This window comes from Alligator sinensis, unplaced genomic scaffold (assembly GCF_000455745.1).
Source record: "Alligator sinensis unplaced genomic scaffold, ASM45574v1 scaffold527_1, whole genome shotgun sequence".
In the NCBI taxonomy this organism is placed as follows: domain Eukaryota; kingdom Metazoa; phylum Chordata; order Crocodylia; family Alligatoridae; genus Alligator; species Alligator sinensis.
The window spans coordinates 1,630,666-1,655,583 of NW_005841958.1; the positions used below are offsets into that span (position 1 = coordinate 1,630,666).

Sequence of the window (24,918 nt, forward strand, 5' to 3'; positions counted from 1 at the left end):
TGCGGGGGTGGGGGGGGCGCAAGTGGAAAACATGGGCTCTTGAAAGGGAAAGTGTGTGAGAGACGGTTTGGTTAATGTTGGGAAGGTGGCTTCACATCCAATGGGGCATAATACATTGGGGTGTTGGGGTGTATCGTGGTAGGCCCAGCTGCATGCAAAGGAATGCAAGGAACTGCACACTTGGTCTGAGCCCAAAGGCTGAGATCAAGGAAAGGAAAGGAATACGTCTCTTTTACAGTTCTCTTATCACGTTATTGTTTTAACATAGAAACTAGTAGTAATAACCATTAGCAGTAATTTAGTCCTCCTTAAAATTCAGCCACGTATAAAATCTATGAAATAAATTAGTACTAACCCTATCTGAGTGGGAGGAAAACCTTTGTTTGGAGTGGCTCATCTTGTGGTCTAGTTGAGAAAAAAAGTTGATACTTTTAACATGTCATATACTTTAATATTAAAGTGAAAGTCTGGTAAAGGATTAAAACGGGGGTGGGCAAACTACAGCCTACAGGCTGCATCTGGCCCCTGGCAGGTCTTTATCCAGCCCAAGGCAGGTCCCTTGCTTGGCCCAGGCACCATCTGGCCATGGTGTCTTGCCACCCCCTGGGCTGGCAGTGTGGCTGGGGTGGCTCCACAGCTGGACTGCCTTTTTAGACAGCCCAGGTGGTGGCTCCTTCCGGCTGCTGCCGCTCCTCCGGGCCCGTGCCGCTGCCGGCCGCAGCCCCGCGGATACCTGCGCTGTGCAGCCCTGAACCCTTATGCCCTGCTCCTGCTCTGGGCTTGCCTGCCTTCGCGCAGCAGCAGCAGTGCAGGACAGAAGCTGCTGCTCAGAGCAGGGGGGAAAGTACCCCTCCCCCCCCCACCCTCCCCCTTGCTGCTGCTGGCGCTTCCTGGTGTAGCCGTCTGGAGCCTGTGCCACATCGGGCTGCCCTGTGTCTACTCTGTGCTGCCACTGTGCTGGGCAGCCCAGAGGCGGCAGTGATATGGAGTTAGATGCAGGGCAACCTGGCGCAAGCTCTGGGTGGCTACACAAGGAAGCGCCAGCACCGGTGAGGGCGCTTCCCCACAATATACAAGAGTAAGACTTCATTTTGAGGTATTATACAGTCACATCTATGTACACAACAAAACACACACAAATCAGGACAAAAATAATTTTAAAAATAAGATTAAAATATGCTATTGTCAGTGTTTGATTTTTAGTATATAATAATTTGGGTTTTTTTCCGGTTCCAAGATGGCAAACCCCTTTCTCAAAAGGAGTACTTCAGGGGGCAAGAGGAGGGACATCCCATGGCAAAGGTCAGGGGCTAGAGGGCGGGACTTCTGGTCCCAAGATTGTGACCGGGGGTGGGGTACCAATCAAGGGGTGGGGCTAACCTTGCAGCCCTCAACAGCTTGCCAAAAGTTGTTAAGGAGCCTTCCAGCCAAAATAATTGCCCACCCTTGATTAAAATTAAGTTTCTTAATGCATTTCATATTATCCTCCTTATGATGCTTTGAAACTATTTGGAAGGAGTTCTGTGATACAAGCTGAGTGAAAACTCCCCAAATAAATAACTGTAAGCCATTAGAAATTTATACTCATCTGACCTAAATTATTAATGAATTGTCTGCATTGCTGATTATCTGATTATGGGTTGGTTGTTGGGGGGAAAATATAGATTCAAACTCCATTTTGCACACCCCATATGGTTGTAAACTGTATTCACTTTGGGTTTTGCCCTCCTTACAGAGGGCATTCATTGAATTTGCTCAATTTAAGTCCTTGCGTAGTTTAGACAGTACACACACAGGTGTCACGAATACTGCTGTGTGTCAAGTTTATACCAGTTCTTACGTGCATTTCACTTGAATAGAAAAAGGGCTTGCATTTTACTTTTGCTAACCCCTTCTGAGTACAGAGTAGGGAAATGGTGAAATAAATTCAACCACAAAGGGGATCCGTAACTGCTGCATCATGCTAACACATTCAGGGTAAAAGTCACTGGAGAGCCTTTTCACTTTCTGTATTTCCTTTTTTAAAACACTAACATGGTAAATAGATATTTCATGGAAAAACTGCAATTCTTAGAGGCAGAGTCCTTATATGGAGCATGATAGAGAGAAGAGGGTCTTAGAATGCTTGTGAAAAGAAAAAAAATATTTATCATAAGTAAATTAGACTATAGACTGTAGGAGAAAACTAGAGTAGCTTTTTTTTTTTTCTTTTTTTTTTTTTTTTTAAACTGATTGGCCAAAAAACTCATGTCCCAGCTGTACCTGGGTAGTGTATGTTTGTATGATGTTACCTGTGAGGCAGTGCAAATCAAGGTGGAATTCTTTTAGCCATACTCAGTTATTGCCCAAAGTATGGCTTGTTCCAGCTACCTCTCCCTGTATCTAGTAACTCAGTTGACTGCCCAGTCATTAGGGTGTTGGCAAGAGTGGAAAGCTTTTTTTGGAACTGATAGGAAAGCTGTTTAAGAACTTGAGCTTCCACATTGCTTTAGGCTTGCATTGGGTATCTTACTATATTTTCAGTAAGGTTTGTGTGTGCTGTATGGAGGGCAATGAAAATGGTTAGCTGCGGAGCCACCCCAGCCCTGCTGTGTGCTCAGCGGGGGCAGGATGTTCCATGGCTGGACTGCCTTGGCCAGGGGACTGAGGGACCCTCTGTGAGCCAGATCTGGCCCATGGGCTACAGCCCGTTAGTCCACCGATGGCCTAGAAGATCATATTAAACATCTCTGTGATGCATAGTTTCAGTTCTCAAACTGTGGATTTGTGTCTCCAGAGATCATAGGCAGGCAAGGTTCTTTGAGTAGATGTGATATCTTTTATTACACCAACTAAATAGTTGAAAAAATTGTTCTTTGCACGCTTTCGGGCATAAATGCCCTTCTTCAGGCATAGGTAGAGTTTGTTGTCTCCAGAGAGAACATCCTTGTTAACAGCCAGAGCCGTCCCTGGTAGGGGGGTCCGAATCGGGGTGACTGACCCAGGCCCCGCACTTTGGAGGGCCCCCACAGACAGTGCCGTACAGGCATGTGCTGAGGTTGCCATCACTCCATCTGGCCGTGCACCCCTGGGGTTGACTCTGTTAACAGCAATATGTGGAGATGACCTAACAGACCTGATTTACCCACCCTACAGCCAGCCCTATTGTCTCTGCAAGTTTGTGACAGTACACACAGTCAAACCCTTGCCTTTCTCTGAAAATGCCAAGTTTCAAGAAGTTAATTGAATAAAGGATATTAAATAACAAGAATGTACTTTTCATAGAAAACAATAATTAAATTGAGGCTTCCTGACCAGTGATTTAAATCAAATTGATTTATATCACGATTTAAAACAAATCCGCCCTGTCAGAAGTTTGGATTTATTCGTTCTGTTGGCACTCTTGCCTTCATGATTTTTTGTTGTCTGGGCAAATGCCATAATCTTTTTGCACCCTTTATTTGTATAGTAATCCTGAAAAATTGGGATGCAACAATCTGCTGTTTTTCTTTTTGGTTATAATTTTAATAACAGCAATAGGCCCACATTTTCTTCTTATATGGATACCTGTAGCCAGCATTAGATCACTTTTCATGTTAGACTGTCTTTTTAGTTAATGTCAGTGTTTGTTTAAACTTTCTTCCACTGCTCTTGCTTGATATAATGATCAGACTGTTAGTTTAAAGTTGTCTGGAAGAGTGCATTTCTGGCAATCTTCAATCTCTTCTCTTTTCTTTTCTTTTTAATGATCATTTTGTGCTGTGTCAAAGTTGTTTCCATAAAAAGCTTGCAGCTTTCTTATCAACTTATCAACTTCAAGTTTATTTTTGACATGATGAATGATCTCAGCTACTTGAACCATTTGATTCACTTCCGAATGATGCTGGTAGACCTCAGAGAGGACTGGATGGTTTCAGCTGTGACCATGGCATTGGTTACCCTGCAATATCATCAGTGTTCAGCTCTTTTGCTTTAATAGAGAAATTTAATTCGATGGCACACTTTACCTTAGAGACCCTAATAAAGTTTTTAATTTTTTTTTTTGTAGGAAAAATAGGAGTTCCTTCTATCTTCCTGCTTTTCAAATGTTTGATTTAAATTAGAAATATATTGGCTTACTAAAATCCTTTTATTCTCTTGTTTTCTACTACTTGTTTGAACTTAGTCATGTTGAGTGATTAGTAATCGTATGACTAGCTGCTGTTCGTCAGTGCTGATTAGCCGCTTTCCTTTTTATTGTATACGTGTGTTTGTGAAACGGGCAATTAATGAAATCCATGCTGAAAACTAATAAAATTAATCAGCCAGCTTTATATGAAATCATGTTGGTGAAACCAGACTTCTTTTCTAAAATATTATTAGAAGAAAAATTTGAGTCTATTGGGGTTAGCATGTTTTTAGAGCTTTGCAGTTGCATTATGCTCATAAATATGTTATAATGACATTTTTAAAAGTAGAATACAGTTAATACTGTTAAATCACTGAGTTTCCTTTTGTTTCCCTCTGCCTTTGAAACTGACTTACATGATCTTGGTGTTTTTTCCAAAAACATGAAAATTGGTGATTGGTGCACTGATACATTGGTCCCATATTGCATCGGCACTGATATAAGGAAAATTGAGAGTGTCGGCAATCAGTTTTTTTGGGGTCACATGGCCGATAAATGCTGCGTGCATGCACGTGGCCAGGAGCACAGCCTGGCAGCATGGAGACCAGCATCAGGCTGGTAAGTCTGTTGTGAGGAGGGGGAAGGAAAGGGGCCTGGGATGGGGGGCAGATTGAGCCCTCTGCAATGAGGGAGGAAGTGGAGCTCAGGTTGGGGCACAGGACGGAGTAGTCCCCCTCCTAGCACCGCCACTGCCTGCTCTGAATGCAGCCTGGACCAATCCTCTGCTAGGAGGAGCCCAGCCGGCGCTGCCCTGTGCACAGATCTGGCCCCCCGCCCCGGTGCCCTCCTGGGGTGCGTGAAGTGGTTGGAGCTTCCTCCCAGTCCCTGTGGGGGTCCCCCACTCCAGATAAGCTGCTCGTATCTCCATCCTGCGCCCTGTCCCAGCTGGGCAGCGCCTGCCCCAGCCCCACTCCCTCCCTCCCTCCCTCACCGCAGGGGCCTTGGTCTGCCCCTTCCCTCCCCCCACCCCTTTCCCCACAACACTTACCAGTCCAAGCTGCTGAACTCTATATTGGCCATCGGATCAGTAGTATCAGCCAATATGGCACGTTAAAAATTGGCCATCAGTATCAGCCCAAAATATCTCTTATTAGTGCACCCCTAGTGATTATTCATATTATTCAGCTGTGTGCAGTGTGTGCACCAGGGGTGAAGGAAGGATACGATTAAAACAAGAGGGTTTTTCAAACTCCAGATTAATTTTTGGGTTTGAGTTGGAAGAATAAAACTATTGGTGATTGAACAACGAGTAGTCTTTAGCCTGTTCAATACATTAATATTTTGGTTGGTCTAGTTCATAGATGAACTGTTGGAACAAGTGCATTTTACTTCTGAACGAGAGAAATAATGCTTGTAATAGCTTTCAAAGTAAAATTATCTTCACAGCTTTAAACCTACAGATATGTGCCCACCAGTACATTGCACTTCTTGCTTCTACTTCAGGTTTATTAATAAAAATCTTACTTTGTCCTTCCTTTGTCCCATACCAGTTAGATCTGCAGGTTGCTGCTACTTTGTCACATTTTTTTTATTTTTTTTCATAATTTTTCCGTGGTAGCGAATATAACTCATGCAGTAGAACCTAGATTCTTTATAGGTCAGGTTCTTTGCCCCTTGCAAAGATAAAGGTTTGTCAGCTAGCTGGAGGTATGTATGTGTAGCAACAGCAAACAACCAAGGTGCTTCGTATGTTGGCTCTGGCTTGTACTTCAAAGGGTACTAGTTCCCTCAGGAACTCAGGTGTGCGGGACCATTTGTAAGCTGCAGTTGATCAGAGAAGTGACACAGTAGACACACAAGTGGCTTATCCTTAATTTGACTACCTGCTAAGAACTGAGTTGCAAATGATCTGGATATGAATGATCCAGGTTCTGCTGTTTCAACATGTGTGAACAAATGTTTAGTTTTGCCAAGCTGAGCTGGTGGTATGCCAGTAATGTTACCAGCAGACAGCTCTTTTGATTCAGAACTAGATGTTGTAAAAGGAAGCATGTACTGGACCTTTACATGGAGGAATGTTCATATTTTGTCATTCAAACAGAGATGTGGGGCTTAATTTTTTCGTGCTTAATTTTTTTTCGTGGAAAAATTTTCCATTTTTAAAAATGTGTTGTTTCGTAAAATTTATTAGTAACAATGAATGGATGCTAATACAACATTAGGCAAGCTTGGTAGTTTCAAAGTTGTAATTAATGCTTTTCAGGTGATTATCCCTAGGAAGTGTGTCAGAGAGTGCAAATATATTTTATTGATTTGTAACCAGGATTTGTAAATACACTTGCATCACTATTCAAATAAAACATCAGGTTATGAATTCACCTAATTGGCTCTGCAGGTCAAATCGAAACCAAAGCACAGCATATCATGCGCAGGTCTTTGGGTGTGCTAAAATGAGTGTGTCAACAGTTTTTCAGTGCCTTTGTTTGCTTAAATTTAAGAAAAAAAACAATGCAAGGGAAGTCACATGCTATTGTGTATTGTCATTACATTTTTACAAGTATTCCAAATATCATGTCTTTCCACATAAAGCTTTGAATTTGAGTATAACATTTAAACCACATTAAGTGTACTGCGCTTAATTTTTTTCCTAATCAAATATTTCAGGTCACATACTTGTGGCTATTGGTTATTGGGACATAAAATTAACATGAGAGTACTTTTTAGTTTTGTTTTCTAAATATAAGTCAAGTAAACATGCTAAATCAGAAGACACATGTGGGGCATTTGGAAAATTTTCCAGAAAACCCACATCTCTGCATTCAGACACTTTCTTGACTTAAACCTCCCTTCTATACATGCCTTTGCACACTGCAGTTCTTGTCTTGGTACTTCCTGCTATCTTGCCTGCCTGGTTGCATTACTGTAGAATTCTTGCTTTCTTTTATCAGCATTAATCCACCAAAGAGCAGTGATCTATTAGGGGGGTCTGTGTGTGTAAAATATCTGCTCACTTTCTGAATATATTGCGTGCCATTGTGGTGTCCAAATGATATTGCTTTAGAGGGCTAGCTTCTTGGAACAGACACTGTCTCTTCTGCACAACATTGAGCTCCCTGTGGTGCTTCACATAATTGTGTTCTGTATCACTATCTTCAAATTTGGTAATGAGCATGAGCTGTATTGAGTTGATTATCCACAGGTTTCGGCTGAGTGGCACGTAGTTCTCAAGTTGCAGGAGAGGAATGGATGGCTAGCAAAGTGGTCTTACCAGAGTAATGCCGTCTGTCTTTGAGGGGGAGGTATTAGCCATTGTAGAGTGGCTGATCTTTGGAAGTAACCCATGTTTAGTTAACTACATATACAGTCTCACACTGGAGGCTGTTCTGTGTCTGTAGGCAAATAAAGTGTGCGCCTAGGGGTGGACCCCAAGAACAAAGATGGAGTAATTTAGATCAGCTGTATATTATTGTAATGGCAACCGTCTCTCACTGTCTTTAGGGGGTGTTGGTTATAGCGGTGTTGATCTAGGGATGTAGGCAGGAAAGGTTATCTGGGTAAATGTGATCTATTTTATTAGACAACAGAATAATTGGAATAATTGTTCTTTACAAGCTTTCAGGGACAGGCACCCTTCTTCAGGCATAGGGACTCTCCCTATTTCTGCAGATGGGCACCTGTGCCCTAAAGCTTGCAAAGAAGAATTTTTCCAGCTATTCAGTTGGTCTAATAAAATATGTTGCTGCTTTTAATGTGTTCATCCCCACAGGATCCCTGCAAGGGAAGAGTGTATTTATTATTATTATTATTATTATTATTATTATTATTATTATTATTATTATGTCCTGTATAAAGGGAGAACTGAGGCCCCAGAGGAGTAAGGTACTTCGATACATTTTGTAGCTCTTGCCTGGAGAGGCTAAGTTGTATATATAATTATATATACAATTTTTTTTTTTTTTTTCTTCCACACATCAGCTAATAGGGAACATAATAAGAAACTGCCGTGCCCACCAAACTGGTTTTTTGAATCTGCTCCAATGGTGTCTTTAATTCTGGTCTCTCCTTATCAAGGCAGTGTGATGTCTCTGTTCATTTTACCCTGATATTCAGAGAGCTGCTGGGATGGCATTTTGTCATTTCAGTGTGTCGGAGATCAGAGCAGCCGGCCAGCAGCCGCTTCTGACGACCCCCCCCCCCCCCGGGCCGCGTCACTAAAACATTTCCCTCAGTTATAGCGATTATAATCAAGCGTATGGTCTCAGGTTACAGCTAACGATACAACGATTACGATCAAGCGTACAGTTTCGGGTTATAGCTAACGATGACGGACGTGGCGCCGGGAACGAGCTATCGTGCCTGCAGGGCTTTGATACGTCAATATTACGCTGACGGGAAGCTATTGACAGCTGATCAGACTGTCAATTTACTCTGATGATGATCTTAGGTTTCTCCTTAGAGATTCCCGCAGAGGTCTCCCAGAGTTTCTCCGACTTGGGCGGAAGTTGCTAAACTATTTATAGACAGAGGTGTCTCTCAGAGATACCCAATGATGAACTGCTAAATGGAATCTTTAATTATCTGGCAAGCAGCAGTTCTTTGTGTTCTCAGGTTGCTATCAGGTTATAAGGTAGTGGGCTAGGTTTCTAGTATGTTATGTGTGAGGTACCTACGCTTGTTTCTTGACCAGTTGCAGGGATTTATGGCAGGTCTATCCCCTTTCACCCTGACCAGTCTTAAGTTTCGTTTCTCATTTGTGACCTGGGCATAAATTATATACAGCTCTCCGCCAGGATTTTGTTTTAACCCTTAGTTGATCAGATGATGGTCTGAATGGTATCTCTTGCAAGTGACATGGGCACTGATTAATTTGGTTGAGAGACAGTGCAGAAATGCTTAGATATTGCTTGGGACTATGCAAATACTGAAGTGAAACTGTTACATCGTCTGGCCGGTTTAACTGTGATCTTAAGCTACTGACAATTGATCTTTTCTTTACTTTATCTAAAAGTAAGGTAAACAGCCTTATCTTTTCTTTCTAGTAATGAATGTTATAACAATTGAAGATTATAAGAGCACATATTGGCCAAAGTTGGACAGTGCCATAGATCAGCTTTTAACTCAGAGTCCTGGTGATTACATCCCTATCTCCTATGAACAAATATACAGGTAAGAAAAATCTTAATGCTACATGCTGCATAACTCCTTTTTATTTGAATGCAATGTTTTTAGCTCTCATGTACAAGCTGATTATGGCATTGATTTGTGTTCAATAAATGGACTGAATTTTTATGTATTACTGGCATGGCTGCAGAGTCTATTTTTTGTCCCCATTGCACCCATTGTCAAGAGGATTAAATGCAGTAGAAACCAAATACATTTGTGCTTTACTTGTTAAACCAAAACCATGAGAGTCTCTTTAATTGGAAAAGAACAGTGTAATGGTGAAATAATTGCCCCATCATCTCTTTTTGCCATAATCAGGCAAGATATGTAATGCATCTTCTCAATTGTCATAGTTAATGGAGCATAGATGACGGTGGTATGGTAAGTGTCTGAGTGACTGCCGCAAGTGACCTCTTGGGATACGGGTATACTGTTTCCTCGGTGCCATCAGGAATGCTGAGAGCACCAATCCCTGGCAATTAGATGGGGAAGCTGTGTGTGTTCATGCTGCTGTGTTTAAGCTCCCTGAGAGCTTGAGTGTGTGCTCCCTGGGGGTAGTGTGGAAGCAGTTTAGACATACTTTTAGGGACCTGATCCTGCAAGGACCTGAGTCTCCAGTAGAAGATCAGTGGTTTCTGTATCTGGGATGAAAGGGAGTTCCTGTCCTGCAACTGGTAGTTTCCCAGGGAACAGGAGTACAGCTGGGAGGAGGGGGAACAGTAGAAGGGAATACTGCTGCTTTTACTTGGTAAGGTGCTGACCCTTGCTGGTGCCACCAGTAGATGGAAAGGCACTTCTTATGTTTTCAGTCTGAGGACTGGGGATCTTAGCAGTGGTGAAAATAATTCAGTCTTTCAACGCTGACTTTCATGGGGGGTTTAGCCTCTTGCTCTGGCATCTCCTATGCTCTTTATTTCTCCCTCCTGATAGTCTCCTACCTAGACCCTTAGACAGAGGAGCCTGACTGGGTAGCTGAAACACCTGCTACTTGGAACACTGCTTGTTACTGCACACCTAAAATATATTTGTAATATTTCAATAATTTGAAAATAATTAAAAAAAAAAAAATCCTACTTACAGCTTTTAATGGGCTCTAGGCCTCAGTATCTCTGTCAATAATTAGGAAGGGCTAGGTCAGCAGCATTACTGAATACTGATACTTTCTTCAGAATTGATCAGAAGTCTCCTATCTTCCCATCTAGAAATCTCAAACTAGAAAATAGCCATCAGTAAAGAAGGGTAAGCATCTATCAGCCTGGACCTCTGACATACGATAGGAACACTAAGTAAATGGCTTAATACATGGAGCAAATGCAAACCTGGTTTTGGTTTTCAGATAATTAGACTTCCTCTTTTCTCTTAGAAAGAGTAATAACTTATGTTGTCATGAGACAATAAATTTGTATATGCACGAAGATTTTAAACTTCTTCCAAGTGATTCTTAAGTTCCTGAATTACGTTTTATTAGTATTAGAGTAATGTCTAAAGACCTCAACTGAGATTGGAGCCTCCTTGTTTTAGACACTGGGCAAACACAAGGGTATATCTTCAGTTGCAATAGCATGGATAAAGTAGGGTGTGAATTTTGAAGCATGGTAACTGTTCTGAATAACTGGGTATTACACCAAAACAAGAATGCCTCAACTTTCAAGTTAGGACCAACTCGGTGAGGCAGGCCTACAGAAAATAACGTGCCTCAAAGTTTTTAAGCAAGCAAAATATATTGAAGGTAGGGAAAAAGAAGTTGTGGAACAGGGATACGGAGAGAAAGTGGCCTGCCTGAGCACTTATGGGAAGTTTGTAGCAGAACCAAGACTTCTCTCAGTTAGCACCTTAACCCTGATACTTAGGGACCTATGTAATTCACCGTTTCACAGTTTTTTGTGGAAACTGCAAAATCTGGGGTCGTCTGCAAAATCAACCCCCCCAAAAATTAATAAAAATAAAATGCTATCTCCCCAGTGGGAACCAGCAGTCCTTGCTGCTGGGAGGGGAAGGTGCTGGCTTGCATGGTGGCATGAAGGGCAACAGATAAGATAGCAGACACACTCTTGTCCCTCCTGCTTGCTAGAGCCTCTCCACCAATCAGCGCTGAGGGGTGGGGCTGTCACAAAATGACAGTGGAATTGGAGCTTTAGCCTGCAATGAACCTGCAAAAATTGACAAGCCCCCCTGCGATTTAGGTAGACCCCCTATGGACAGCCATTGCATGTTTTGGACGTGAGTGAATTGCTGCATCTCTTTGTCTTTCATTGTGTGAGGGAGCTTTTGGACCCTCAAATGTAAGGTATGCTGACCAAAGTGGCCATCTTTCCTTAACACGTAACTAAAATACCTTATTAAAGTCTGTTTGTACATAATTTATTTGATTTATTTCTAACTCATAATAAGAAAGCAAATTTTTGTAAAGAGCCTCTTTCAGTCGTGGAAAAAAAGTGAAATGGGTAGGTTATACTTTGAAGATTTTTTTAAACGCTTTTTAAATCTAATCAAATTAACTTGAATTTTGCAGTACTGGGATATTCATTTTCCTTTCAGCTGTTATCTAATTGCTCTATTTGGGAATTTGATTTCTCACTGAGGTGCAAGTCTGTCAAAAGGATTGGCAATCTGACTCAGACTGCAATGAGGAACTGAAAACAGGATATGACAATATAGAAATCAGTTTAAAATAGAAATGTTCAAATAATTTTTGTAAAAAAAAAAAAAAAATGCATGTAAAAAATATGTAAATGCATATGCAGACTGGTATTTAACTATATTGGCCCCTACAGGATCGCAGAGCAGGAAAAGTTTAGAGTACTGGTCTGTAGAGTATCACATAATTTAATTGCATTCAGTATAATTGCATAGTATTTCAGAATGAATCTCTTGACTTTGTTTAGGGTGGATGTGACTTTATATTGTACAGTTTATTTATTAAAGAAACCACAAAGCCATTTTCTGTATCTGTGTAGCTGGTATATTTGCAAGAGATCACTAGCCCACAAACCAGTCCTTCTGTCTCTTATACGATCTGCCTTTCTCCTCTGATTCAGATCACCTTGCTGTGTTCCTCAGATTTCAGGAAGTGCACTCTGTTTCCAAAAGCTTGTCTCATCTCTCATCTATATGGTTGGTTCAGATCACTGAGAAATCCTTGCCTCTTGCATATTTCCTAGACCATCATGGCTACAACATCACTCCAACTTGCTGGTGTAATCTGACATTATTGTATCATAAGGTGCATCTGGCTATTTTCAGACTTAGTGCTGTCAGTAGACTCTTTCGGCGTCTCAGTGAGGCGCTAATGGTGGAAACTACATGGAAGAAAATAGAGATGAAGCGCACAAAAGCAGGAGAAGCAGAGGTTGCTAGAAGATTTCGGAAGTGGCTGCAAAAGTGGCTGCTGGAGAAGACCTATACACATATATAATGTGTTCTGTATAGTAAATGGGCATACCTTCTGGTGCTTCTAAAGGAACTAAATAAGAACAACATCAGAAAGAGCTCATTGACTGTGTTAATGGTAATCCTACTAAAAACTATTCTCTAGTAGCTAGACAGGTTAATGGTAATTGATGTGTTGCTTTTCTACCTCTGAAGCTGTAGGTTAAACCCCTACCACTTCACTAGCATTATTGGGAGGTCCTGTTCTTCAGTTCATAGTTTGGTCAGTATTGCACATTTGCTGCAGGTGGCAGTGAAACAAAGGAATTGGAGTTGAAGAAATTGGGTGCTTTTTATCAGGGATGTAAAGAAGGTTTATATCTCTGGGTTTAGCCTTCCATTTTTAATTTTTTTTAAATTAAAATGGCACCTAGAGTTTGTGAGCAAGACCCTTTTGTAATAGATACTTGTTCAAGTGCATAGTAAGAGGCAGCCCTGGCCTTAACTTACTTGCATTCTAATAGGCAAGAGAATAGGGAGTAGAAACAGGTACATGGAGATGTCTAGAACCAGGAATAGGACTCGTGTCCCATCTGACCTATAACTAATTTGACTTGCTCTTTCAAAGTGCAGCTTTGCATGGATAAAGAACACAAGTCTTATTAAAATAACTGGAAAAGTTTTAATAAACTGGTCTCATGATGAGCTTAGTTTATCATCTTGGTGTAAGCAATGTACATAGTGTATTTGCACTGTTTTGTGGGTATCTTCGTTATATAGATGTTCATGATGGAAGAACAATGAAATATTTTAAAAATCAGACATAAAATTGATGATCTGACTCTAATCAGGCCCCATCATAAAATGCAGAGCTAAAACTTTGTTTTCTTCACTTCAAGTCTTTATATTACTGTGAAGATGAGGATTTGTACTGCATTTCAGGACAATGGGTGATAATTTATATGCTCTGATTCTGAAATGTGACCAGCCAAGCTTTATCCTTGTGTCTAAATTTGTGGCTTTTGATGGCTTAAAGCATATGTAAACGCTAGTTCATTATAACTTTATGACTACTAGTGTTATATATTTTTATGTAGTTTCATGAGAGAGAATGCTTTTAGGGTTTAATCTATGCTGGCTCAGTGGTCTTCCAGCACAGAGTTTGTGGTAGGATTGAGACTTTAACTGTAGTTCTGATATACAGGTTGTCAAAGTCAGGGTGGTTAAAAATCAACTATTTAAAAAAATCAGATTTTTTTTTAATTTAATCTCTTTTTTATTATTATTTTTGTTAGGATGCTTTAAAAAAATAAACCTATATAAAGATAGTTGTAATTTAAGATATATTACATTGTAAAGATATCATCATGGACTAGGGATTATAACTTCTAATTATATAGTATTAGCGACAATATAGTCATGTAACCTTTTTAGAAAAGTTTTATAAATAGGTTGCAACCGGCCATGGACTATGTTAGGGGCCCAGTCTTATGGGGTTCCCTGAGACTCTTCTATAGATTAGTAAAGATTGAAGAAAACCACTCTACCCAGTGGGACTCAGTGCTCAGTTCAGAAGATCCCATTAGAAGATCACAGTGCTCTGTGACGCTTAGTTTCAGTTCTCAAACTGTGGATTTGTGTCTTCAGAGATAACATCCTTGTTAAGAGCAATATTTGGGGATGCGAGATAACAGACTTAGTTACCCACCCTTCAGTCCTTTTGTCTCTCTGCAGGTTTGTGTACACACAGTCAAGCCCTTACCTAAGTGCAAAGTTTCAAGAACTTAAATGAATAGAGGATTGTTGGGGTGGAGTAGATCTGGGCAAGGAGAGGGAGTCTGGAGATAAATGCAAGGAGTGGGTGGGGGGTAGTAGAAACAAAACAGAAACATTTTGAGCAGAGTACTCCAGAAGTCTTGAGGAACAAGTTTCTGAGTATAGCCTCTCCGTTGATTTTGAGATCTAGTGAGGGAGTGGTATGGTAGAAGGGAAAATGTATGATGGCCGCAGGTTTGCCAGGCCATAAAAGAGGGAAGAAATCAAAGATGAGCAGAAATCTAGAAGAAAGTGAGGAAGTCTCAATCTAATAATATATGGCTGCAGCATTCATTTGATGTTCCCCTAATTTACTGTGGCAAAAGTATCCCCACAAAATCCATGATTAGTCTAGTGAATTGGAGATGGTTCACCTCCCAGCGACTTCATGAGCATCAGCTTCAGTTAGCTCTGGTAAATAAAATAACCAAATCATAATTCAGTTTTCTGATGTAGCTGCAAAATTAATCTGAAAAATATCAAAATAAATCACTGCTTTAAATTGTATAAAGTGTACCTTCTAAAAATGAAACCTACATCTATTTCTGAGTTGTGAATTATGTGTATTAAGGTTATATCAAACAACGAGAATTGTTGTTTTTGTAGAAAATGATTAAATTGAGGCTTTCTGACCAGTGATTTAAATCAATTTGATTTAAATCAAATCCACCCTGGTCAGAGTTGCATCTTGTCACCCCTAAACTGACTTGAACAAAATATTGTGAAGTCTGTTGCCCTCCATTGCAAAGTGTGTAAATTCATAATTTGTTCCTATATTTGTTTCTGCAGTTGTGTGTATAAATGTGTATGCCAGCAGCATTCGGAGCAGATGTATAGTGACCTAATAAAAAAGATAACTAACCACTTAGAGAGAGTCTCAAAGGAGCTGCAGGTAAGAAGCTGCACAATCTATTTTTGTTTTTTTCCCCTCTTCCCCTTTCCCCCTAGGATCTTTGATTATAGTATGAACAGAGAATAAATGGTTTATAAAGAGGGGTTGCTATTAAGACTCTACTGCTTTCAATTTAGTGAACTGGTATAACACTAAAAAATACCAAGAGGCTTTTGAGATTTTAGGCAGTAACACAAGGGATAGGTCAAATTGCACAGCACTGCCTTACATATTTGGTTCACGTTTGATAGGTTGTCATCCCAACCATAAGGGCTAAAATTGGGTGCACTTTTTAAATGAAAGCCATAGTATGGGTTACATAAATATCAAGATCTGTTCCATGTAAGGAGAACTTGTAAGTATTAAACTGGAAGGGAGGTATAAATTGGGTGGTATTTAATATGGATTGTGTTAGAGACAGTTGTGTATTTTTCATACGTGTCCCTAGATGTCAGTGGTTTATAGCAATCTTAATACAGTTTATATGATCCTATCACATTCTGCATTTCTCTTAAATGTGCATTCACTTCTTTGTGTGTATTGAGTGTTTGGATCTTCTGAGTTAATATTTCTTAAATAATTACTGTATTGACAGTGCGTTTACCATAGTCTAGACAGCAAACTGAAAATGGAAGATGATTGCTATATTTTCTTTTTCTTCTTAAGGTCATTCTGTCCATATATATTTCTGTATTTCTATGTACCAACATACAGTTAATAGTTTAACCCAAGTTGTAAAGAGCCTTTGTAATTGGGTGTCTGACTTGGTCAGTTTTCAGAACAGAGTATATGTCAATGGTGTGATGCAGAAGTTGAGCATAAACTCCAAATATTCAGGAGACAAGCAAACAAAATGAAAATTCACTTCCTTCTAAAAACCAACTACTTTTAACAATGTTTTGGATAAGTGACAACTAGATTGTAAGATAGCTTTGAATATTACTTAGATCTGCTTTACTTTTGGCTGTTTAATACATGGACCCATCAAAATATAATAGTGCAGTCATAGTGACAATAACTCACAGCTTCCCTAATATTGCTTAGTTCATAAAATTGAAACTAAATTTGGAAAGCAAGGTGTTGTTTGGTATGTAGATATTTATTTTGAGCACTAGGAAATGATTACTGTATTCTTCAGGGCTTTAAAGTAAGTGGGGAAATTGGAACAAAGTTTTCATAATATCTTAATTCCCCAATAAGAAACACTATAGATATTATGACTATTCATGATTTCCTGGAAGCCACAAAAAAACGGTTTCTGTGAACCCTGCAAAAATGGCAATCGCTGTGATTTTGGCTTGGAATGGCCAGGAAAAAAAACCCAGCCTTGCCCAGCAGAAATTAAGTAGATCCTAATTATGATCGTCTGCTACAACTGATGCTTGAATTGTACTGTTGGCCATTGTTCTAAAACTGTCTAAGCCAGTGTAGGTAATACCATTTTATTACATGACTTATAGATGTGCACCGATATATCGGTCCATATTGGCATGGCACCGATAAAAGGAAATTTGACCTTATTGGCAATTGGCTTTTCTTGGCCAGCATAGCCGATAATGTCACCGATTAAATGCCGCATGCATGTGGTCAGGATTGTGGCCCGGCAGCTTGGAGAGTAGGTTCCGGCTGGTAAATGTGTGGGGGAAGGAGCATAGGGAGGGGGCAGATTGAGATCCCCACAGTGAGAGAGGGTGTGTGCTGGGGCTGAATCTGAATTGAATATGGGCTGTTTTGCCACACCCCTATTAATTACTTATATTGCAAAACTATCTATACTTTGAAACTAAGAGTCTGAAACAACCAACTGAGAGGTTCAAGTTTTTCAGAGTTTACAGAGGCAGATAGATTAAAGTTTGCTCTGCCTAGATGCATTACAGTGCTTCTGTTAAAATCAAAGGTGCTGTTTTTGACACAAGCTATTGCAAGAATAATTGAGAGAAATACTTAGTGCAACCTGTGTTCTTGCAACAGCTTCTTGGCATATGTTTGATGCACCTTGTGGCAGGTGACAGGATGATTATAATAGAGCATGATGTGATCTTTGACTTTGTTAGATGATTTTTGTCTAGAATGGGTCATATGATTTGAGACTTGCAGATTTTAAGACCCATTGTTTGGCCTCTCTTCCTACAAGACCTCTGCGCAGCAAAACTCATTGGCAGTTATTCCCATGAGCACTTGTTTCCATTTCTGCCAGCTTATTTGTATGTTGGCATTTGGAGAATTCCAAAATATGCTTCAACAATATGTTCTTTTTTTTTTTTTTATATGTACTCATAATTAAGCAGGAGAGGAGCTAGACATTTTAATTAGCTATCTTTCATTTTCACAGTTTAACTCTGTTGTTTCAAAACATCTTTGCCTTGGCTGTGTTTATCAAGTGATCAGGTAGAATCACCTATAAAGATTTATTATGCATTAAGATGTGCTTTGGATTCCTTCTGTAGGGCAGTATTCCCATGTGCTTTCAGCTATTTCCAAATATTTCTAAGTTAATAGCTGCAATATTAACTGTTAAAAATGACACTTTTTGCAGCATATTCTATCTTCCTAACCTCTGTTTAACTAAATTAAGGTACTGATATATATAGTGCGTGTATGTTTCCTTGGTTACTCACTGAAGGGAGGAACGCATTTAATATTGACCTTTAATCTTCCAACAAGAAAAAGTCGTATCCTGACATGTTAACCATTTTCTTTGTTTTTATTCTCCCTGAATGTTTTATGTTCATAATTACTTTACTTTTCTCTCCAGCTCCATGAATCTAAGTTCTTAAAGTGCAATTTGTATTTGGTGTAGATTAAATGGATGAGTTAACTGCATGGTTCTGTATAATTGGGCATTCTTTAATATTTCTACTTCAAGATGTGATTTCTCTCTAAGGCCTCATTTATACATACAACTTGCACTGGTTTTACTTAAATCAGTATCAGCATTGTCTCTTTGGGTTACTAGAAGCTATTACAGTGACTTAAACTATGACAACGTAATTAATATTTAAACTACAGATTTAGTTTAAAGCTAATGTGAATACACGTGTAAGGTGTCATGAATTCACCATAAAACCCAAGTTGCCCTTTGGATTTGGCGGTATGACCTGCATGGATAGTCTCCTAAATTAGATTTACTTCTGTGCTGTTTAGTCTCCTCTTCTAGCTTGTTTGAAGCTGTTCAGCTGTATCATTTTTGTCTGTCTGTATTATAGTACTTGATACAAATGTAATTGTGATTATATCTTTGTATTACAGCCAAGGCTGTTTTAGTAAAGCACTTATTAACCCGAGTGATCCTCAACTATTCGTGCTTAGAAGAGACAATAGCTGAAAATTAGCATGTTCAAGCATCGTTTGCTCTCAAATAGTCACTTTAAAGAAGGGGTGTCCAAGAGTAACACCTAGATATGGGGGAGAACTTTTCCACTGAGGGGCAATTACAAGACAGGTGGCTATTGGATCAGCCAATATCCATGTCTGAAAAGATTCAGCTATGTTCCTGGTCTTAATTGTATCAGGAAAGATTTCTCATCTGATAAGCATGTACCTGTGGGGGGTGAGAGAGGGCAAAAAGAAAGGCATGACTTGCTTTATTTTCTCTGGGTACAGGAGAGGCTGGAATCCTTTAGTTTAGTTTAGAGGTTCCCAACCCCTGGGCCGTGGCCTGGTACCAGGCCGCGAAGGAATGACTGCCAGACTGGAAGTCCGGAAGTGACCAGCATACTGCAGACCAGCAGCCAACTCTTTTTTATCCTGAGTCTAAAAAAGGGTTGTCTGCCGGTCTGCAGTATGCCAGTCGCTCCAGTCTGCAGTATGCTGGTCCGCAGTTTGGTGGTCCACAGTCTAAAAAAGTTGTGAACAACTGCTTTAGCCAGAGAAAAGCAGAATACACAGACAGGCTGACAGATGTAGAAGGCTCCAGCTTGAGGTCAGAGGCAGGGTCTGCTTGCTGACCTGGGAAGCTGGCTAGGGACTACATCCTTGGATTTTAGGGGCATGCTAAGAATAGGTTGATTTTTTTTTTTTTTTTTTTCCTTTGTTTCCTCATGTATCTTTGTATGCATCTCGGCACATGGTTTCTGGATTCTTATATTTGTTCTTAATTTTTTTTTTATATCAAATCCTTTAGTTACCTTATTGTAACCTACTTGATGTCATTGATACTTTATGATCCCAGAGTATTTTGACCATTCAGACTTGCCCACTCCACAGAAAGGGGGATCCCTCTTTTTTATGAGTGCATGACCAGACGGGAGTGTGATCATTCTAGCCAGCAAAATCCCCTCTGCTAAGGGCTGGCAAGGTCTGAGTGAGATGGGGAGGGCTGAAACACCACAGACCAAGGAGTTGGCCTCTAGAGCACCTTGCTCAGTTCTCACCCAAAGATGTAGAAACACACAGGGATTATGTCCTAAGGGTGCACCCAGGCCATATCTGGGGCCAGGGCCCATCACAGAGTACTAAAATCTTGCCTCTATACAAACCAGTTCAATTTTGTCTCATTCAGCTTTGCTTGCTATGATTTGAATTTCTCCAAGTTCTTTAAACAAGCTGAACCAGCTTTCCTGTGAGTGAGGAGCAAGTGGTGCAGAGGTGCATAGCTCTGACTTGAGGGCTGTTTGTGGGATATGCTTTCCAATAGAGGCCTGCCACTCATGGGATCTGCACTGAGTTGGAGATAAGCTTACGGCATACTTGCTAAAGGGAAACTGAGCTGCGTGTGCTGGCACACATACAAATTCCAGGACTTATTTTGATTTTTTTAATACTTTTCATTTAATAAACAGGGTGGGCCACTAGGATTTTCATGACAGGTCACATGAGGCCCTCGAGGTCCTGTTGTGCACCCCTGGTTTGGAGCTTATTCACTGTAAAAGTGCGTTTCAAATACCAATTGAAAGAAATGGAAAGTAGTTGCTGCTTATAAAGAGGGAAGGATTAGATTCCAAGGTAAAGAAGGGGAGCCACGGTCCAAATAAAAGCCTGAAATTTTCTGCTAGTTGCTTCTGGAGCTATTCGCATGGTTATGATGGCAGAAGCAACAGTTGGGGATATCTGTAGTCCCTCCATAGCAGGTAAACACTGTTCTGAACTGATGTGATGGGACCTACCGCAAAGCAGGAGAATTGCAACTTTGTGCCAAAAAGGGTAACAAGATAAAATGGCAGGCAAGCAAAATACTTAGGAGTGCACCAATAAAGTTTTTTTTGGCTGATACCGATGGCCAATAATTAACCATCCATGTTGGCTGATACTGATCTGTTAGCCGATATACAGCTTGGCAGTTTGGAGAGCAGCATCTGGCTGGTAAGTCTGGGGGGCGGGGGGGCAGATCGAGGCCCCCACAGTGAGGGAGGGAGTGTCTCTGGGGCAGGGGCAGGTACTTCCCAGCTGGAGTGGGGTGCAGAACAGAGCCGTGGGGGGAGGGAGGGGGCAGGTCTCTGCCATTGTGCGCACCCCTGGGGGAGGCATGGGGGGTATGTGCCCTCTGGATTTGTGCATGGGGCAAGGGTGGGCTGTCTGCTGTGGCCTTGGGGCCAGGGGCTACACTGGTATCTTCCTGGCATTGAGGCTGGGCTGGGACTGTGTTCAGGGCGGACCGCGGTGGCTCTGGGAGGAGTGGCTGCAGCGAAGTTTGGCATGGACATAACCCATACTGTAGGCCCCCCCCCCCGGTTGCTGTTGCCTGACCGCTGTCCTAACCCAGCCCCCATGCTGGGAAGAAGCCAGTGCAGTCCCTGGCTCTGAGCCTGCAGTGGGCAGTCAGCCTTCCCCCCATGCACAAATCTGGGGGGCGCATGGCCCCCCATGCTTCCCCCGGGGGTGTGTAGCTGTGTGGCATGGAGCTGCTTCCCTCCCAACCCCCCCGCACCCCTCGGGAATGCTGCCCATGCCTCCGTTCCCCTGCCTCGGCACCGCTCCGATCTGTTCCCCCTCCAACCTACCGGCTGGATGCTGCTTTCGAAGCTGCTGAGCTGCGTTCTGGCTGGGTGCATGTTGTGACTGCACGCATGCACATGGCATTTATCAGTGACATTATTGGCTACACCGGGCAAAAAAAGCCGATTGCCGATCGTGTCAATTTTCCTTTTATCAGTGCAGATCCGATACGCGCTGATATATCGGTGCACCTTTTAAAATGTTGTCCTAGACAAGAAAATAAATTGCCAAATATCTAAACAATACTTGAACAGTTTGGGTACCTCTAGTCTCCTCTTTTCTAGTAGTTCCTTGTATTATGAAAATCTATCCTCATCTTTGAACCCATTGAAATTCACTTTTGACTTGAGACCATTGCTGTTGAAAATATTTGTTAGCTTGGTCTCTCTTAAGGCGTCCCTCTTTCTATTTACTTTAATAGAACAGTTTTTAACGGTAGCAGTCGGATAGATTGGTAAAGGGCTTTTCATCTTGTACTCTTGTAACAAAACTAACATCTCTCCAGTACAATTGGCAATTAACTTGATATTCATAACTTGCACTGTAGGTGGCAATAGAGTGTAGATATGTGGTCATTTTGAAAGCGGCATAGTACAGTGCTCTGTTGCATTAGCCTTATGGACTACACGGTAGCATTCTTCTTGGAATAAATAGTGCTGTGGTGGATGAGGTTTTGTTTTTTTTTAAATTTGTAATTCGTTTTTCCTTTGCAAATTAACTATTTGAAAGCTTTTTGCACTCCCCTTGTAGTTCCTAGCTTTACACATTATGAGACATAATGTTGCTTTTTCATTTTAGAAGTTGATTGCTGAGTCCTGCTTAAATGTTCTGTACTGGAATAACCACAATCTTCATGGGTGGACATAAAATGGCAGTGCAAGACTAAGCAGCAAGGTTGGAGGAGGTTGAGCTTTAATTGTTGTATTTGTCTATTGTTGTAATTGTTGCATTTGGAGCTTTAATTGTTGTATTTCCTCTGTTCAACCTGGAAATGAAAATGTTGCTAGTGTCAGAGTAGAAACCTTGTATGCACTCATTTTGATCTTGAACTTTCTTGTTCTATATACGTTTAACAGCACCATGTGAAAAGCAATTGAACTATCAAATCACTTAAGACTTTTAAGCGTGAGGATCTGTGGAGACTGTTTACAGTTTATAAATGAGGTTGTTGTATGCAAATAGAATGATTTTTAAAAGCCAGCACAAAGTAGCATGACTAGATAAAAACCATGTGAAAAGGGCAGTATTTGTATCTTTCCGGTACCTTAGAGTTTTAGCGGCAGAATGTCAAATCTTGTCTAGCACTATATTACAGTGTTCAGATTTTAACAGCTTTATTTTCATCCCTATCTTCCACTTCAGAGCAACTTTCCATATTTTGCTACAAAGACTTGTCAGTTTGTGATGACTAGAATTTAGTCATTAAAGCTGCTTACAGAAGTTTAAAAAACAAAACAAAACCTGGCCCTTTACTTTAAACCCCATGCGTTTCCACAATTAGCCCTGCATGTGCCCTGAAGAGGTGTCACTTTAGTTGGATCCAGCTTGCCCAACGTCCATATAGATTGGGTGCTTTAGTGCGACTCTTTTGGTACTTTTATTTAATAGCTGATTGAATTGGCTGTTAGATAAAAGTGCCAAAAATCCCCCACTGAAGTGCCCGATCTATGCAGATGCTGCAGAGCCAGGTTGAACTCATGCGCTGCTTCCAGGAAAGCGTGTTTCTAATGTCTGTAAGCAGCCTAGGAGCTTTAGGTAAGCCTGTGCTTAGACATTTCCATCTCTTGTGTAGTCTTCACTCCCTAGAAATGTTTTTTTTGTGTCATTATCAGGACGCTTTGAGGCGGGGGGAGTGGAGGGCGTGGAGGCAGCCTTAGTGGTTCTTCCCCTCCAGGGAGTTTAACCCTGTGTGTCTGGCAGCCAAGGGCCTGGCATGCTGACTGGCTTGGCCTGCAGCTGCTGTGCAAGACATGACAGCAAATGTGCCAGCTTGCCTTAAAGTTCATGGGTTGCAGGGTTCTCAGGAGGGGGCTCCCTTTCAACCTGTATGCTCAGCAGCCTATTGTTGGGCCTGGGACCTCAGCTGTCCTGGTGCTGACCATGGTCTTGATTGTTGGCATTGGGACTGGACAGTCCCAGGTGGCACGAGTCATACATTCAGTTGATGGCACTGTACAACCCAGCCACAAATATGTTCCATTATATGCATCATATCTTTGTGGTTTGCTTGCCATTTTATGGCACCATAAATTGGTTGAATGTGACATGTAGCAACATATTACATCATTTACATGTCAATTTTGCCATAAATGTGACCTCTGACACGGACTTCACTCTAGTCTTGGTGAAGAACACAACTTCTGTGGTTTTTAAATGCCACAATGTGCTTGCTATTGTACAGAAAGCAGAGACTGCCATCAATTTAGTGCTGTTTCTGCTCTGAGGATTTTCGAGAAGTCTTAAGAGAATATAGTATTGGCCACACATGCACACTTGCCTGACTTATGCAGATCATCAGAAAAAAGGCTCAAACTAGATTTGTGCCATTACTTGCACTTCAATGAAATCTGAGAAGATATATGGAAACTAGTTATAAATGGGGGGGGTGGGAGATAGAGGGGGAGGTTCAAGGCTATGAAATTACGCTTACACTGTTCTCTGTGATATCGCTGATAAAGGGTTTTATCAAAACTCTGTCCTTATGTCTGAGTGGATTTATCAGGAGGCCTAATAATTATAGAAAAAGGAATATAGGTAATCAAAGAGCAAAATATTAAAGCAGCAGTTATAAAAAATGTGTATTTGGCTTATTTAAGGAAGGAATTTTGATTATGTACATAAAATGTTGCTACTAGAATGGATTAGATTTATGACAATTGGTTAATTTGTTACAGCTCATTCTCTCTCAGTATATATTTTCCACGTTTATACATGAAGACTTGATCCCCAGGTGTATTTCAACAAAACCTGGGCACATCTATGCTGTTTGCCAAATTCATTAGGTTTAGTACTGTTCAGTTCGTTAATAATCTTGCCTCTTCTAAAGCAGTGTGACTGCCAAGGATTCTGTTGCCAGAAGAGGGAGAAAGACTTATTCCTTTTGGAGGTGAAAAGTGTGAAATACACACTCCCATTTTGGCTCTTATTTTGATTGATAATTATAAGGCTCCTACACTGAGTAGGAACCCTATACCTCTCCCCCTGCCTTCACCTCTTGCCCATATCGCCATCCAGTTTGTGAAACGGTTTCATAATGTAGTGTGATATACCATTCCTCTTGGAATATGGAACCAGGTTCCCACAATACCTGCTCTTCTCTGCAGTGCCATTAAAAAAAAAAAAATCCATAGCTCCTCCATTCAGAGCCTTATTATCCTTGCATAGCATGGCTGGTGAGCAGGTCAGTGAAGATCCCTTGTCTATTCTAAAGGCTGGCCCATAATACTTCTGTATTTGAGGAACTTCCACGACTGCCACTGTTCTGCAGCAGTAGAAATGAGACTGCATAGGTTGAATGTCTTGAGATGAACTCTGAAAAATTGTCTGCTGTATATGGTACATGGTTGGATCTATAAAACAAGTACTGAGCAAAGGGATCAGATCCAGCTACAAATCTGGAGCAATCAAGTGGCTGCATAACTCTTGGATGTAATTCCTG

The 24,918-nt window shown here is 41.0% G+C and overlaps 1 protein-coding gene across 1 annotated transcript in view; it reads left to right on the forward strand.

The window, feature by feature from the left end:
• The first annotated feature begins 7,362 nt into the window (after positions 1-7,362).
• The window catches only part of CACUL1 (CDK2 associated cullin domain 1), a 76,714-nt gene continuing 59,158 nt past the window's right edge, over positions 7,363-24,918 (forward strand). Inside the window, exons 1-3 of the mRNA XM_006020544.3 lie at positions 7,363-7,420; positions 9,127-9,253; positions 15,224-15,326. Coding sequence (XP_006020606.2) covers positions 7,363-7,420; positions 9,127-9,253; positions 15,224-15,326 — 288 coding nt within the window. The remainder of the gene's footprint in view (positions 7,421-9,126; positions 9,254-15,223; positions 15,327-24,918) is intronic.